At 40.5% G+C, this 16509-nt stretch overlaps 1 protein-coding gene across 1 annotated transcript; it reads left to right on the top strand.

The window, feature by feature from the left end:
- The first annotated feature begins 212 nt into the window (after positions 1 to 212).
- Positions 213 to 16251, top strand: LOC116399107 (protein FAM92B-like). Its single transcript, XM_031875996.1, has 9 exons — positions 213 to 232; positions 357 to 648; positions 748 to 816; positions 3071 to 3172; positions 4706 to 4711; positions 4829 to 4933; positions 5026 to 5139; positions 9727 to 9933; positions 15827 to 16251. The coding sequence occupies exons 1-9, from the start codon at positions 213 to 215 to the stop codon at positions 15977 to 15979; spliced, it is 1068 nt and encodes a 355-aa protein (XP_031731856.1). The 3' UTR covers positions 15980 to 16251.
- Positions 16252 to 16509: the final 258 nt, after the last annotated feature.

Raw genomic sequence — 16509 nt, 5'->3', positions numbered from 1 at the left:
AACAACTTCTCATTAGTTCCAAGGTCCAGTAGATGGCCATAATAGCAATCTGCTGCCATCATGTGGCAGAGAGCATCACTTACACCTCCACACAGCTATCACACGCCCTCTGTTGTTAGGGTTTCCATGGCAACAGTATTCTGTTACCTGGTGCAGGTGAAAATCAGCAAACAACAGAGCAGAGAGGCTGTTGGGAGGACGACAGAACAAACATGAACAAACTCTTATCCAGGTAGGAGTCACTGCTTTTATGTTTCACATTATTCAGAGAGACAATAACATGAACGCAGTTTCAACAGCTCCTCTCTAAGCTGGGGGGCTTTGGCTAGAATGTTACCAAGCTAGTTTATTCTCAGTGTGACACAAGAAAAGATAGAATGGATACGAAAATTTCTCTTGATTTGTCCGAGCAGGGATGTCCAGGTGAAGAGCATGGAGCAGACAGTGAAACATGCTGAGCGGTACATGGGTGAGATCTGCTCCCTGCTGGCCTCCTACACCAGGAAGACAGCCAAGCTCAGAGACAAGGCAGACCTGCTGGTCGCTCAGCTCTTTGACTTCTCCAGCAGAGAGGACCCCGAGCTCCAGATCGGCCTGAAAAACATGGCTGAAGACCTGGCCATGGTGCAGGACTACAGGCAGGCTCAGGTAACAGACACTGTTGTTATGTACATCAATGTTCTCTATTTCCTGTATCAAACTCTTATACATATGACTGTTGTCATGTTGGACGCTTTATTATTGCAGGTAGAAAGACTGGAGACGAGAGTTGTTGCTCCCCTAAAAGCCTATGGAGACATAGTTAAAAATAAAAGGGTGAGTTTGGTTACAGATGTTTCAGATTTGTGCCTCTGACATTGATATACAGTATCTGCAAGAAACTAATATCAGTTGATAACTTTATTGACCTGAATAGACACCCCAGATTATAAAATGACCCCCCGAATTCAACTCTTGTTTTTGGGAAAACATTGTTAAAGATACAAAACACTTTTAGACTGGTCTTGATAGGAACGTGTCTTGAACATTCAATTGTCTGAAAAGAAGACATCATCCTTGAAGCATCAGTCAGTCACATGCTCACACGCTCTACTGTATGGCTCTTGGAAGCAGTTAAAATTATTCCTCTGACAGACTGACAGTTAGTTATTTTTAGACAGTCTGTCGGCAGATTGACAGATAATTCAATCCTCGGCCCATTTCTGCAATAAATATGTTGGAAGATGTTTTCATTCCTCTACACATCACGAGTCGTAATAACCTCTTTTAGGTTAACGCAGACTGACAACCCATAATGCAACACACTAGGTATTAGTCTGCGTTACATTGTTACTCTATATCAGGGGTCACCAACCTTTTTTAAACTGAGAGCTACTTCAAGGGTACCGAGTAGTGCGAAGGGCTACTTATTTGATACAAACTTCCTGAATAACAAAGTTACACAGATCACCTTAATAATAACAATATATGTGAAGAGACTGTTTGATCACATGTCAGTTAATTATTCCTCACAATAATTATTAAGAATGATTTCCACAACAATGATGGTATAGCTACACATACATATTTAAACATGCAACTTTTATTTCTGTTAATCAACATTTGAAAGTCAGAGGTATCACATCTCTGATATTTTTGTATCATCACATGATTAAAGCCGGTTACTTTTGCACATAGCGCCTGCTGGTGAATGATCCAGTGGTAATGTAGAAATTTTGCGAAGTCTGGGTCACCTTTGCATTGCGCAATGAAGCCTGCATGCCGGCCCGTCATCGCGGGAGCCCCGTCTGTTGTCACCGACACCAGCTTTTCCAATGGTACCTTTTTCTCCACGAAGAAACTAGTAAAAAGTCTGGTCTATAGCCGACTGGAGGATCCAGTGCGGTGCGGCGGCCTCGTCATGGCTGTCCGCCGTGCGCCTCCGGGTACCCAACTCTCTTATGACAAGAAATATTGTCATTTTAAAATCTACACTAATGCAAGCGTTTTTGATTAAAAAAGAACAGAAAAGAAAAGACACAATTTTAGACGGAGCTCCATGGTGACAAGTGCTATTTTTAGAACATGCCTTGCAGGCGACAGGGTGCCAGCGGGCACCGCGGGCACCGTGTTGGCTACCTCTGCTCTATATAAGAGTTACAATTGGGTAATGTAAAAAAATACCCAATTGTCTCGTCCTCAAATAATATTCAACCCACTCATTGTTAAAAGCAATTTCCAGAAAAAAACATATTTGGGCAAACAGGGTAAAGCATCTTTGCCAGTTTATCAGTCCGGCCCTAATCAACACAACAGCATTATGTGACAGTACCTTATAAAAGTGTCACAGAGGGCCGTTACAAAAAGGATGCCAGAACCATGTCTAGGTTTAGGAACGGAAGCTGGTTTAATATGGTTACAGAAAGCACTGACGACTGTTGATAGGAAAGAAGATGAGAATAGTGGTCTCCAATGTCACAGTTACATGTCATGGTGACCCAAGCATCCACCTCCGCCCCAGAGGTTATGCAGCATTACAATGTCACTGTACATTCACCTTGGTAGATCAATATAGTGTAGTAGTCTGAGGAGAGGACAGCAATGTCCAAGCCTTTGCTTGCTACATTGGTGAACACCTGATCCCTACATCCTCCAGGCCTGGCTCCAGGAGAGGGTTTAGTCCCCCTAATCTGGGTGAGCCAGTTTGCCTTCAAAGTTGTCATTCAATAAAGTTTGTGGAATTGTTCTTGGTCTTGACCCCTTGCTTTGGACCATTCCTGAGTGACCTTGCCAGGAGCTGTTGTCTCCAACAACACAGCTGTCAGGGTCATGGGGTGATAGTGACCCCTCCAGCATGTTAGGGTATAAGGGCATAGGTCAATTTTTCCCCGGGCACCTGTCATGGGCAGCCCACTGCTCCCTGATACAGGGATATGGGTCAAATGCAGAGACAAATTTCCCCCTTACCGGGATGAATATAGTATAATAAAATGTTTTTTTTTAAATGTATACATTTGAGAAGTGTTCCACAAAAGACTGACTGGCCTTTGCTTTGTGTGTTGTATGAGCTGACAGTGTGTCTACCATTCAGGCAGATCTGAAGAAGTTCAGCACTGATGTGAACAGAGAGCTGAAGGAGTTGCAGAAACTGGAAAAAATCCGACTGAGGAACCCAGCAGATCGACAGAGCATTGTATCCTTCACATACTGACATTTGACTCTTTTCATCCCCACACATTCAGTGGAAACTTGTTTATTGACTAATTAAACCTCAACGCCCAACCAATGGGTCAGTCAGTACAAGCTTATGCTGTGCAGCCAAACAAGGTACATGTTCACGACAGAAGGTTGTGTAAAATTCTAGCGGAGAGACCACAGTTTCCAGAGATACATTTGACTAAAATGATACTCGAGAAATCTTGAATATTTCCATTTTATTGAGCCACAGAAATCCTGCAGTCTTATATATGAATATTTAATTTAATATAAGCATCATGAAGCTTTAATTAAGAGCAGGAAAATGCTGAATATGATACTGTATGACAACAGACTTAGATTATTTTTTACAAACGTAACATTTAAGGAAACTTAAAGGAAAATGAAAGCTGAAAACTATGTTAAAGGGCGTTAATGCTAATGTTCTTTTAAGTAAGCTATTAAACTGGAAAGTAAGTGGTAACTATAGCTGGCAGATACATGTTGTACAATATTTCCTTCTGAGATGTATTGAGTATGGTATAAAGTAATATTAACCAGAGATACTAAAGCAAAAATCCTTAAAATTGTTATCAACCATTGTACTTAAAATACTAACTTTATGAAAATCTGTGTGTGACATATGGACATTTACAAATACAAAGGTTAGAATTGGGTGATTTGAGTTATTCATTTAATTGGTCATATTTGTGGACAAAGTGATTCTGGATGCAGTTTTGCGCTGAATAAGTGACCTAACGTGCAAGATAGTTTGTTTCACAGAACCAACTGAATATATCCCAACAGTGCTGTCCTATTCCAAAGACTTCCAAATGTGTGCTCCTTTTCCAAACTCTGGAGGACAAAGCAGTTGTTTTGTTTGTAGTTTTTAGTGTCCTTGTATCCATTACACACTGGTCCCTTATCTAGATTGAAGGGGGTGGGAACTATGCTTTTGGCCTTTTCAGACCATATCTTTTGGGGAGGAAGTTCAGAGTCAGCCCAGAAATATTCACGTATCTTTAGAAAAACACCCCCATCAACCACAGACAGATTTGCACATTGCTTGCATGGGTAGGTTGAGTTTACCTCCTGAGCATGACTCTGTGTAAGGCCAGTTTAGTACATCATCAATCATCCTATGTAAATATGTTCATAAATGTAAGTAGGTATACAGGTATTCTAGTATGGATTTCAAAATATAAAGACAAAATGTGAATTCTGGATTTTAACAAAATCCAGAGTATTACAAAATATGGGGATATATAACATAATAAGGTTATAAAACATAAGTTATAACTACAGTATTAAGCCTACAGGGATATTGAGGTGTCATTTTTGAGTTTATTAGCAAAATATTTGAAAATTGAATTATCTCATATTTAAGGTTTTCTATTCCACATAGATCAAGGGGGGCAAAAATCTGAAACAAGAGTATTTCATTACATTCACTGCAATGTCTTTATACACACTTATCGTTATACAGTTGTACAGCTACCTTTGATTGTATTTTCTTGACAAGACCTTTCAGTCTCAGGTAATGTACATGATTGTATGATTATCTTATGAATGTCATCATATTAATGATCCTTCAAGCGGGTCTGACTGACTGTGAGGTATAGCTTTGTGCTGTGTATTGTGTGTTAATTGACAGGCAGAAGTAAATGCTCAGAAGGCTTCCAACAATGCCCAGTGCAGTATCAAACATCTAGAGGAAACCATCAAAGACTTCCAGAGACAGAAACTGGAGGATATCAAAGTCAGTCTCACACTTACTATTCACAAACATCCTCCAGCAGGTAAGGCATCAATGTCCCGTTTACAACAACCATTGCTTTGTTTTTTTGGCAGAGGATTTTCACAGACTTCATTACAGTGGAGATGCTCTTCCATGCTAAAGCGCTGGAGATCTATGCGCACACGTACCATAACCTGGAGGCAATTAACATTCAAAAGGATCTGGAGGTAGCACCATGGCTGATAACACATGAAACAACAATGTGTGATTGCTGATGTAACTATTAAGATAAACCCACTGTACTTGACCCGCTCAGCACCAAATAGCAGTCAGACAACATTAGCGATTAGCTGGTGAACATAGTGGAGCAGCTAAAGAGCTAAATATTTAGTTGAGTTGGTGGAGACCAAAACAGAGCTAAAGGAGAATGAATATTAGGACCTACATTAATCAGGAAAGAAACATAACTCCAAATGAATGACAATGTTGATTTGTGTCTGCTGGATGTGACAACATACAGTATATGAAGCATATTAGGTGATAATATGTCGGATGGCGTGTTTGCCCTGAAGGGACCAAAAAACAACCTTTAAAGAGACTACAATATTGATATCTGTTAAATTAAACACATATGTGTAAATGACGATGAGTAGATGATGGAGTTGATACTTCAACCTTGTCATGAAGGTTCTTTTCATGTGAAGCATAAGCAGGCTGTTGAGTTGCAAAGTGGTCCCCAGGTACAGCTCCACCTGTTTTCTGAAAGAGTTAAAAGTAGCTAAGTTCAGAATTGCCATGACCTACAGGGACTGCAGAGATTATAATGTTAGAGAAGCCGGCATCACAACGTCTGGGGGGAATTCAACAGCCAACATGGAACAACCGGCCAAGCATTCACTGAGGACAAGAGATATAATTGGAAACACTTGTACTGGGAGATAAGGTCAGCATCTCACCAGCAGTAGGATGAAAAGTGAGTCCAAGGGGGCGAAGAGCAATGGTCCATGCAGTGAGGAACCTGGAGGAGGAAGGGAGGAGAGCCAGAACTGCCTAGATGGGCTTCAAATGAGCTCAGAAAAGGTGAGACCTCCACAAAAGAAACCTCACATCCATTTCGCAATGGTCCCTTACTTAGATTGGAGTGGGTGGGAGCTATGCTGAAGGCCTTTTCAGACCATGCCTTTTGGTGAAGTTCAGATTCAGCCCCTTCAGTTATCTTAACAAACCACATCCTTAAGGGATGACTAGAAAAACAGCAAGAAAGATATATGTACACATTGCTTGTATACTTTGCGTGTATACTGTAGGTAGGTAGACTGACCTGTGGAAGCTGGATCCATTCTGCATGTCTTTTCTGCCAAGATCCCCATCCCCAATGAACCTGCACAGGTGGGGAAGGAGGTAGGACCCCTGTGTAAGCTGTGCAGTGGGAGAGGAACCACACTGCTGGGTTGCAAGGCATCACTCACCTAAGGGAGGTATTGATGGCGAGGTATGGCTTATGGAGCAAGAAAGCAGGAAAACACCAGGCCAAAGGAAAATCATTCCACACCATCTGTTTCGTCATGAAGGACAAAAGTCCCTCTGAGGCGAGAAGTGGTAATCTGGTCAACGGAGGGAAAAAAGATCATCATGGTGGATTCGATTGTACCATGGGAGGCAGGGAGTGAAGAGGCAGTGGTACAGAAAACTAGCAAATACCAGCAGCTGGTCACTGACTGTGGGGACAAAGGCTGCAGACCAGGTTGTTCCCAGTGGAGGAGGGCTGTAGGGGACTCCCTTTACAATTATAGTAGAGTCTGCTGGTCAATGTGCTGAATTGTGGCCAAATTGTTACACGGATAGTCAGTGGTACTGTTTATAATGAGAAGTTCCCGACGTAACATATCATTTCAAGTACTGTACAACCAATAATAAGTAATTATTTTTAACAAGCTAGATTAGCTCACCCAGAGCCTAACTGCACCTATGCATTCATGTTAATTTACACTACATTTTTGCATTTCTGTTCTAGATATTAAGCACATAGGTATATTTCAGTCAGAAACACTCTCGTCATTGACTTTTAGCCATTTATTGCAACACATAGAAATACAGTTAAACTTGGCGCTGGTGGCTCCGCTCTTAAAATGCTCCCTGGATTTCCCTGGAAGCCAAAACAGGGAGCATTATGCATAATAGGATATGATTGTACTCCTAAAGATATGATGGTGACTGACCAATTAGGGCTTTGTAGGTGAGGAGAAGGATTTTAAATTATACTCTAGATTTTACGGGGATCCAGTGCAGATAAGCTAATACAGGAGTAATATGATCTCTTTTCTTAGTTTTTGTTAGTACATGTGCTGCGGCATTCTGGATCAACTGGAGAGAGATACTTTTTAGAGCAGCCTGATAATAAGGAATTGCAGCAATCTAGTCTAGGGGTAACAAATGCATGAACTAATTTCTCTGTATCGCTTTGAGACAGGATGTGCCTGATTTTTTAAACGTTACGTAGGTGAACAAAGGCAGTCCTTGAAATGTGTTTTTATCTGGGAGTTAAAGGACATATCCTGATCAAAGATAACTCAGAGAATCTTTACGGTGCCACTGGATGCCAGCACAATGCCATCTAGAGAAATTATATCATTAGATAATTGATTTCAGAGGTGTTCAGGGCCTAGTAGAATAACTTCAGTTTTGTCTGAGTTTAACATCAGGAAGTTGCAGGTCATGCAGGTTTTTATGTTCTTAAGACATGCTTGAAGTATAGAGAGCTGGTTGGTTTCGGTAATAGCCGATAGATATAGTTGAGTATCACCTGCATAACAATGAAAGTTTATGGAGTGTTTTCTGATAATATTGCCTAAAAGAAGCATATATGTGGTGAATAAGATTTTGTCCAATCACAGAACCTTGTGGAACTCCATGACTAACGTTGGTGTTCATCGAGGTTTCATTGTTTACAAGTACAAACTGAGGTCGATCTGATAAATAGGACTTAAACCAATATAGTGCGTTTCCATTAATGCCAAACAAATGTTCTAATCTCGGTAACAGGATGTAATGGTCAATGGTGTCTAACGCAGCACTGAGGTCTAACAAGACAAGAACAGAGACCAGTCCTTTGTCTGATGCAATTAGAAGGTCATTCGTAGTTTTCAACAGTGCTGTCTCTGTGCTATGATGCACTCTAAATCCTTACTGAAAATCCTCAAATATACTATTGTTACGTAAAACGTCACACAACTGATTGGTGACTGCTTTCTCAAGGATCTTAGAGAAGAAGGGAAGCTTAGAGATAGGCCTATAGTTAGCTAGCACCTCTGGATCAAGATTGGGCTTCTTAAGAAGAGGTTTAAATACAGTTACTTTGAAGGACTGTGGTACATGGCCTGTTAGTAAAGACAGATTGATCATATCTAGTAAAGACGTGCTAAATAAGTTCTTTAAGCAGCCTAGTCGGGATGTGGTCTAAGAGACAGGTAGAAGGTTTAGACATAGAAATTGTTGAAGTCAATTTGTCAAGGTCGATCTAAATATATATCAGGGTTTACAGCTGTTTCCAAAGTTACTCTATTTCAGGATAGATCGGTACTGCTTGAGGGCAGGATATTATTAATTTTCTCTCTAATAGTTATAATCTTATCATTAAAGAAGTTCATGAAGTCTATAGGAAAACACGGCTCAACAGAGCTGTGACTCTGTCAGCCTGGCTACAGTGCTGAAGAGAAACCTGGGGTTATTATTTTTCTCTATCAATGATGCGTAATAGGCTGCTCTGGCATTACGGAGGGTCTTCTTATACATCTTAAGACTGTCTCGCCAGACTAATCGAGATTCTTCCAAATTGGTGTTCTGTCAAGTTTTAGCGATGTTTGCTTTAATTTGTCGGTTTGAGGGTGAGCGAACATCCTTTGTTTTATTATCTTCTTTTTTAGAGGGGCAATAGAGTCTAGTGTCATTCTCAGTGAGCCTGTTGCACTATCGACAAGATGATCAACCTGGGACTTTTGTTATATTGAGGCATGGTATTGAATTAAAAACAGACGGAATTACTTCTTTAAATTGAGCTACAGCACCATCAGATAGCCATCTAGTGTATAAACTTTTGCCTAATACACTCCGTTAGTAGGAATTCAAAAGTTATTTGATAATGGTCCGATAAAAGAGGGTTCTGTGGAAAGACTATTAAATGTTCTATTTTAAAGCCATAAGCCAGAACCAGGTCGAGGGTGTGGTTAAAACAGTGAGTGGGTTTCTGTACACTGACAGAAGTCAATCAAGTCTAATAATGAGATAAGGCTATCATTATCGACATCCACATGAATATTAAAGTCACCTACAATAATTACTTTGTCTGTTTTAAGGACTAGACTTGATAAGAACTCCAAAAGGAATTCACAATACGGACCTGGGGCCTGGTACACTATAACACATAGAATTGGTTGTATTCTTTTCCAGGTTGGGTTTGAAAAACTAAGAACCAGGCTTTCAAATGAGTTATAATTTAGAGATGCACCTATGCAAAAAATACTTTGCTGAGGTCTCTGCTGTAAAATTAGTTTAATGTGTTACTAGAACCGAGGGTTCACTTTCTTTTTCCAACCAGGCTTTGAATGTTCAACCAAATATTTCAATAAATACACCAAAATTATTAACTATTGTAACTATTTCAGGCCGATGTCCATTGTGACTTTGAAGAATATTGGACCACATTTAATGACTAAACTATGCAAAAATGTTGGGACATCGAAGGGGACAAGCGACAAATGGCAAGCTTGAAACCTCTATCCTGTTTTGAAGTAAATACTGTCTTTATGACTCCATAGCTGTTTAATAGACGGATCAAGATGGCTGACTCTCTGGCTGGGCTCCTGGAGACACCTCTGACCAGCTACTCTTCTCCCCTCATGAGCCGCTACCCCAGTCCTCCTCTGGCCTCCCCCAAAAGCCAAAGGCTCAGGTCAATGCTGGCCTCTACCACAGGCCAAATCCACAGGCAACAACACAGCCAGTACCCAGACACAGACAGGAGGGTGAGCCTTATGTCTTATGAAAGAATGAGAGAAGAATGATAATGCTTGTCGGGTCCAGAACCTCAATTCTGTGACCATTCTCCTTTGCCTCTATGGACCTTTGACAAAAAATCCCTCCTCCCTGTGGTTATATTCTACCCAGATCTGGGGTCTCATTTATAACCATTGCGTACGAACAAAGCAGGGCGTGAGAACGGCATACGCCACTTCAACTTTGACCTATGCGTACAAACATTTTGGAGACAGGGGAAATTGGAGACACAGATGGTGAGGGGGTTAGGGGTAGGGCCAGATTGTAGAAATTAAATGTGTCAGGCATCATTACAGGTATAATAAACAGTAAAACCAATGTGTGGTAAAGCCTGACCTGAGTGGCTTCTGAAGTGGTAGGAGGCAGACACGAGAGACTTTGTTCCGATATCAAAAGGTGTTTTATTTATAAAAGTGCCCTGCTACACGTGTAACCAAATATATATATATATACAAACAAAACAAACATTTAACGTACCTTAAAACCTTTTAACTACTAGCCCTATTTTTAGGCCTCTACTCGAAAATTGCATACCCATACTCAAGAGAGTCCACAGCTCTAACTACAAGGTATATTTTAATAATTTTGATGGTCTAGGCAGGTAACACTTGTGAGATGTGTTCAATTGTGTAAATATTGTGTATATGTTACTGGTTAATAGTGAATGAAGATTGAAAAAAGTTTCAGGTTCGCCTGAAAAAAAAGCACTTTCATTGATCATTTGTTTGGAATTATTGCAGAGTGAAGCCTACAAATACTCCTGTGTCATAGCACAACAGGTTTGTGGTCTCTCTAAGCTAATTTTACTTAGATTGAGTGAAGCAGGCCAGCATAATTGGAGGTCTGAGTACAGAATTTCAAGCCGAATTCTCATTTCTCTCTCATGCTCTATTCTAATTTTATATACTATATAACTATATATTTCACTTTTTTTATCACTCATATTATTCAATACATCCAAATACAGCTGTTTGAAATGATTTTGAGAGCAAGGGTCCTCTCATCCATAGGATTTTCTCAGTTGGTCTGTGTGTAAGGGGCTGTAGCTCAGCCTATCATCGGTCGATTTCAGTCAATAAGCCCTCCTTCGACGCGTCAGAGTCTCAGGAAGGCGTGTGTTGAATTTGGTGTTGATTGACATAAGTTTCAGCCAGTAAAGTTGCAAGAAGTGCCGCGTCTCCCCGAGCGTAAATTTTCGCTCGCCAGAAGTCTGACCGCTCGCCCAAGTTGGATTGACCGCTCTTATTCTGGAAACAGCTCGGAAGTAAACAGGATGCAGTTGGCAACAATGATTCCAGCTTTGAAACGGATAATCTGCGACGTTATTGTACTCATTTTTCATAAAACCGGACCAAACGCCCACGATTTTTTTCGGCGGAGGGCAGTACGATGGCACCTTTGTCCACTCACAGCTGTCTACTGCTTCGACGGAGAGAAAAACCGAAGGTATTTATGTGTTCGGCCACATGTGCTAATGCTATAAAATGCATTGCAAAGCTTGGTAGCCGCTAGCATCAGGGTGCAAATATTGATTTGCCGTACTCATAATGGCGATTTCTGGCCAGGATTTCATGCTTTTATGCCACATTTTCTAGATGCTTATATTAGTAGTCTATAGTTGTGTTTGGAGTGTGTAAAAAGTGACTTATATGATAGTGTTGCCCATACGTTGCCATTTAATCCGGAAAAAAAACTGGACAAATCCACAATACTGGTGAACAATAAGGCTATTTTCTGAACAATATTTTCAGGGGTGCTGAGCCCGAGCGCCCCCAAATGGGGGAGACTCGCAGCCAGAAGGTTTTAACTGAATAAAACTCAACTCATTTTAAAGTAACATAATCACGTGCACACAGCTACACACTGATCTTCCTTTCTCCCGTTCAGTCAAAGTCATCTCCTTATATAGAGCCTCCTATCAGCAGGATATAGTTCCTACCATGAGTGCAGGTGACTCACTAGTTAACAGACAAAACCTATAACTTACAGCACCCCTTTAGATAGCCCACAATTGTATATGGTTTACACTTTGCTATACACTAATAACAATGTAAAACAGATCATAACCAACCTACAAATCTACCTGTACATACTCTACTTCCCCCCCATACTTGGTCTGACCCAATGACATCACGGATGACATCATCCAGTGTATAAATAGAGGAAATGGCTGGGTGCCTCCTCCTTTAGCCTCTGGAACATATGGTGGGTCTGGTAAGCAAACAATTGACAAGCATGGTCAGATTTATATATGAATGTAATATGGGACAAATGGTGTGTTCTCACCCACTTTGTCACACAGTGTTATTTGTGCTTGAACTAGTGAGCCATGACTATAAGCACATTTCAATTGTAAAAGACATGGACTAACTCAAACCTCAAATCAGATTTCGCTCAATATTTCATCAGGAAAGGGCTGAACTACCTCGTGGTCAGCTGTGGAGCAGCTGGTGAATTTATCATCTGTAAAATAACATCATAACGTTAAATAACTGCAGAACAGAGCGTCATTAGTTTTCAATAATCTTCTAATACTGTGCAGTTATCACCAAGTACAAAATGAGTTTTCATAAAGTCTTTGTGAGTAAAATCAGTGAACACGGCTTTATTTATTTATGTATGGTTTATTCCATAGTGACAGATTGAGCATACTGCAAACAGACAAACTGTAAACTATCTGATGAGAGTATCGGAGCTTTCTGGATCAGAGGAGTCACCATGGTGTTAACACCTCCTCCAGTCACCTCACCTAATCTTCACCACCTGCACATAAGGACTGTGTAAATTAGCAAAGTGTGGAAATAAAGCCAGCGACATCTCTCGCACAATCGCTCCATATCCTCATTATCAGTCCTAATCATAATGTCACGAAAAAAAGAAATTGTGTTCACCTATCAAATTTCCTTTTTAAAAATGATATCCAGGGTGGTGCATACCACTGATTGTCATGATCATTTTGGAAGCAATCAGTTTTACTGCTGTAAACATAAATACTGGAGTGACACTCGTGATGTATTTATTGTTGCACGATAGATATTCTGGCACTGTTGGAAGAAATAGGAGGGAGCGAGTGTTCTTCCTCTCAGTAGTGCTGTGATTCACCGTAAAGACCCACAGATCAGCATCTTATTTCTATGCACCAGTTGATGAAGTCTAAACTACTGCTCCAAACTCTATTCTTATTCTATACTTAATACGTATTGGTGTCCTAATGATCTTTGAAGAAAGCACTGGAATCAGACAGAATTTAATGCAATATAGTTTATTCTTCAAGCAAAGAACACAACCCGAGTCATTCTCCGGAAAATGATTTATTCTGTTCTTACATAGTCTTATACAGTGGGACTGACATCGCTTTTGCTTTCCTCCGTTTTCCTTTGATACGTCATTCTTGTTTTTAATTAAACCCAGTAAATCGCAGGTGTGTCCCTTTTCCTGTCACGTGGGTGTGAGTTATGTTCGTATGGTTTCTAATGTGTGTATTGCATGTACCAATGTGTCATGGTCAGCTTTATCTTTCTAGTGGGAGTTGAAAGCCTTTTCCTGATGCCGCCCAGCATAACATGACTTTTTTATCACAGATCAGCTGTTCTTATCACAGCCCTAACGGCCTTCGCTTGCCTTTTCCATGATGGGCTTACCTGCTATGCCTCTTTAGTAGTAAAGACAGCCTTACCACACACCTGCTATCAGTGTTGCCAACTTGGCGACTTTCTCGCTAAATCTGGCGACTTTTTTTTGTCAAAAGCTACTAGCGACAAATCTAGCTACTTTTTCTGGCGTTGTTGGAGAAATTTCCGGTGTTTGACTCTGACGTGAAAGCCCCTCGCACAGCAGTCCCAGCTGCAGAAATTACAATTATGCAAATTAGGCGATGACGTCATTTAGCGACTTCTAGCGACTTTTAGGACAGCCAATGGCTACTTTCCTTACTGAGGAGTTGGCAACACTGCCTGCTATGCCTCTTTAGTAGTAAAGCCAGCCTTATCACACACCTGCTATGCCTCCTCAGTAGTATTTTTCTATAAGAGACTTTGACCCTTACTAAGGCAAACAGGCTGTATTTTGACCCATTCAGACCACACTATATTCACACTATTCTCAATATGCGGATGTCATATGTGAGTTTCAAACATTTAGATATATTTCAACAAAGATATAATCCATGGTGCTGTCATACTAAATCAAAGAAGCTGACACACATAAGTGAATATATAATATGAATATATACTGATCTTCTTTCTATTTGCTCCCAAGACTGTTTTACTCCATAGGGAATGCAGCTGAAAGAAAAAGGCAAAAATATTGTCTCACACCATACGAATACATCTACAACACATTCATTTATTGGAACACACTCATGCAATTATAGTCAAATCTATCGTGCTCTAGATGGGCAGAGATATTATTAGCCTGTTCATTTATACATGCTTGGTACCAGGTTAGGTGTTCAGCATAAGTTACCATGGCGATCTACCCCGGTAAGAAGTGAATCTCCTTATGGTGCGTTCACACCAAACGCGGCGCGAATTATTCGCGTGAGTAGATTACATACAAAGTCTATGCACAGAGATTGACGCGAATTCACGGCGCGATTGGCGCAATTTCGCGTCCAACGGCAAATCGCCCCAAACTCGTGAGTTGAAATTTTTCAACTTCAGCGAAATATTTGCGTTACGCCCCGGCGCGATAGCCTCTCAGTGTTGAGATGTTTCTCCTGTCATCACTGACTTCCTGCCGTTGTTGAATCAGGAAATAAATACTGTAGCAGTCTGTGTTCACCCAGAGCTCTACGATACCTCATATCAATAGAGACCGGACCAAACTATCTGTATACATGTGTGTATACCATATGGTACAAACAATGAATAGACGCTGCCGTATTTACGTCTAGATGACGTTATTCTGAGTGTTGGTGGAGCTGCTACAATGTTAGCATAGTCTAGCACCGATCCATCTGAACTCCATTGAGAAGACAAGTAGCCTACAAATCGGCATCATTACGTAGTTATTTCGGAGTCCCTTTTTGTCAGAGAAGACGAGTACAAATCGGCATATTACGTAGTTATTTCGGAGTCCCTTTTTGTCGGTTTATTGCCGTTAAATCACAGCCAAATCAGTTTATTTTGTGTTCATACAGCTCTAGTAAACAGCGACCTGTGGCTTGCTAGACACAGTGAATACACCTCGATAAAATCCAGAGCTCCTCTGGACAATATTATGAACCCAGACATGACGGCGTTTAGTTTCCCGGGATATTTGTGACTTCCACAACACGTACTAAGCAGAAATAGAGATTATTTTTTCCATGGTTTATGTCGGGACAGTTGAACACAAATGGTCCCCGGCGAGACCGGGGGCGGGAATGACGCGAATCTTTGGTGTGAACACAGCATTAGGACTGAAAACCATTAACCCTTGCTTAGACAATTTGGCACTGATCAACATCTTGCCTTACCGTTCAAATGTCATGTTTTCACTCTACTGGATGGCGACGACCATTGATTTCTAGGTCAAAATGATGTCACAACATCAAACTGATTTCAGAATCAGAATCCTTGGGGTCAATTTACATTTGAAAGTGTATTCGTACATGATTCTAGCTGCTCTGGTTCTAACAGTGATTTTTGGGACAAAATGTCCAGGGATTTTTGGGAGGGACCTGAGGGCTATTTTTTTTAATAAAAGGTCCACAGAAGTCAAATCAATCATCAAAAGATCTTAGGCAAAGAATGGTCACCGATGTCAGGTTGTGGAACCGACTAAGGTTAACACAGAAACTTCAGTTATGCTCTGACCATTTTTGAATTGCTGTCCTGAAGGCCAGTGAGCCCAAGAGTTCTCACCTTATTTATTTTGCAGTCTCGCAGCACCTTACAACGCCAGAGAGGCATGGAGGAGGAAGAGGTGGAGGAAGAGGAAGAAGAGATTTCTGAATCAGAGACAGAGGGTCAGCACACCAGCAGGCAGTCCTACGCGGCTCAATATACCCAGATGCGCAGATGGCAGAAGTAAAAACAACCGTGTTATGTCATTTTTTCCATGCTGAAACATATCAACTGTAGAGCTGACTTCCAGTCAGAACTTCTTTTAATTTTTATGATCAATGTGCAGTCTTTAAAATTATTATTCTATAATTAATAATATAAAACTGAACACAATGCAATTCATGTTTTTCACAGTTGTATAAGTAATTGCTCTATTTGATCATTTCTAATCTCTGCTGGAAAGGAGTCAGCGGGGCAGAAAAAGGCTTCCCAAAATTAACCCAGACTGATCAATTAAAAAAATGCAATATTCTTTATTTTTTTTTTTTCTTGTAATGCTTCATATTGTGCATTTATTTTTAACACATTGACTTAAAGGATATATCTTTATCTATATCTTTACTTAATTTAGAAAACTCAGAAGAGTATGTGTAACTCAGATTTAGATTAGTATTAATCTGTAGATTTATCCGTTACAAGTACGCTATGGTTAAGGTTAGAGAAAGATTATGGTTATTATACGACCAAACATGTACCTTAATCGATATGTTATGCTGA

This window comes from Anarrhichthys ocellatus, unplaced genomic scaffold (assembly GCF_004355925.1).
Source record: "Anarrhichthys ocellatus isolate YVR2014 unplaced genomic scaffold, GSC_Weel_1.0 scaffold101, whole genome shotgun sequence".
In the NCBI taxonomy this organism is placed as follows: Eukaryota; Metazoa; Chordata; class Actinopteri; order Perciformes; family Anarhichadidae; genus Anarrhichthys; species Anarrhichthys ocellatus.
Note: the sequence above shows the minus strand (reverse complement) of the source record. Positions and strands in the feature narration are given on the sequence as shown.

Bases quoted from the DNA above. Each gene is read 5' to 3' on its own strand.
- LOC116399107 (XM_031875996.1), top strand. From the start codon at position 213: ATGAACAAACTCTTATCCAG. The intron at 4,934-5,025 runs GTCAGTCTCACA...TTTTTTTGGCAG, and splicing joins AGAAACTGGAGGATATCAAA to AGGATTTTCACAGACTTCAT. The intron at 5,140-9,726 runs GTAGCACCATGG...ATGACTCCATAG, and splicing joins ACATTCAAAAGGATCTGGAG to CTGTTTAATAGACGGATCAA.